The sequence below is a fragment of the Arachis ipaensis genome, chromosome B01 (genome assembly GCF_000816755.2).
Source record: "Arachis ipaensis cultivar K30076 chromosome B01, Araip1.1, whole genome shotgun sequence".
In the NCBI taxonomy this organism is placed as follows: domain Eukaryota; kingdom Viridiplantae; phylum Streptophyta; class Magnoliopsida; order Fabales; family Fabaceae; genus Arachis; species Arachis ipaensis.
In genome coordinates this window covers 114,990,214-114,991,581 of record NC_029785.2, presented here as the reverse complement: position 1 = coordinate 114,991,581, position 1,368 = coordinate 114,990,214, and the positions used below count along the sequence as shown (strand labels likewise).

Sequence of the window (1,368 nt, the reverse complement as noted above, 5' to 3'; positions counted from 1 at the left end):
GCATAATAAAATTATAAAATACCACTACTTTATAACGGGTTTGGTTAAAAATGATCACGTATCTTACTAATTAAAGATAATTCTTTCAATAATTTTAATATAAATTATGAACTTCTTATTATTCAGTAATGATAACACTATTATTGGTGAATTCTTATTGTTATTAATAATGATATTCGTAGTATGATGGGTTTTTTTCTTTTCTCTGTTCAGCAAGCTGCAGTCGGCGGACGGTCTCTCACTTCAGCTAACATAAGGTCCATACGTAACAACTACATGCGCAGTAAGGTCGACCAGGTGACCCGGGTATTGTCACCGCCACCAGTTTTGTGTTACTCATAATGTGGCTACACATTTTCTCCTACCTTGTACTTTGAGTTTGGCTACATGGTGTTTGTAGGTGTATCAGCCCATGTGGTGTGACCAACACTGGTACCTAATGATAATCGACGTCCGTGAGCAGAAGCTGATCTACGTAGACTCACTTAGAGACCCACGTGAAGCGGACGCAAGGAAAACGGCCATGATGCGCGTCGTAAGCCACTCTAGCTATCTGGCACTAGTCCATAACCCCACTGCTTATGATATCCATCGAGCACCGTCCAGTAACAATGGTTTTTCTTAACGTCTTGTAGGCACTTTACCTGGAGGGAATGACACTGGGAAATTCGTGGCTCTCCGGTGACGGGGCGATGCGTCCCCGGTTCTTTGCGTTTAAATATGAAGAGCCTGATGTGCCTCAGCAGGTAGCAGACTCGTAAGATCCTACACACCCCTCTTTGCCCTAATGTCATTATTGCATCGTAAACCCTTTGCTGTGATGGTGTCTCAGTCACATGTTGAACTGACAAGCATCCTGAACTGACTAAAACTTGTGTCTTTGCAGCATGGACTGTGGCATCTGGGTAGCACAATGGATGATACGAGCGCACATGTGGCAAGACTACGGGGTGCAGGTACGGTGGGAAACAGCTTAACAATTTATTCCAACTGAAGTTATAATTTTTTACTTCTTCAGCGCCACCACTAGCAAGTGACTAACCTTGCATCCGTTGCTATTGTGAGCCGTCTCAGCATGTCAACGCTGCCACTCGGATGCGCTTAGCAGTAGACTTGGTGATGAAGTCTCACAACCAACTTGCACAGGACTCCGTATCCGAAGCATTCGCACACTGGCAGACGGAAACTGCGTAGACTAAGCGTGCCCTTTCCAAGGCCAAGTCGCGATGGTAAATATTTGTTACTCGGTAACGTGTGGGCAGTTATTTTTTGGATCGCCCATCTGTATTGGTTACCATGGGGCAATTATTTTTTGTACAGATCAATTGTTTAGGAACTTTCGGGACATTTGATTTTTTGATAGCACTT

General features: G+C 43.9%; 1 protein-coding gene across 2 annotated transcripts in view; it reads left to right on the top strand.

The window, feature by feature from the left end:
• LOC107619217 overlaps positions 1-1,368 on the top strand; it is a 4,609-nt gene extending 3,241 nt beyond the window's left edge. Inside the window, exons 5-9 of one of the 2 annotated variants that reach the window (XM_021123822.1) lie at positions 214-306; positions 401-535; positions 636-746; positions 887-956; positions 1,075-1,368. In XM_021123822.1, the coding sequence (XP_020979481.1) occupies positions 214-306; positions 401-535; positions 636-746; positions 887-956; positions 1,075-1,199 (534 nt within the window). In that variant the 3' untranslated portion in view covers positions 1,200-1,368. Of the gene's footprint in view, positions 1-213; positions 307-400; positions 536-635; positions 758-886; positions 957-1,074 lie in introns of both variants that reach the window. The other variant, XM_021123821.1, reaches the window with a different exon arrangement.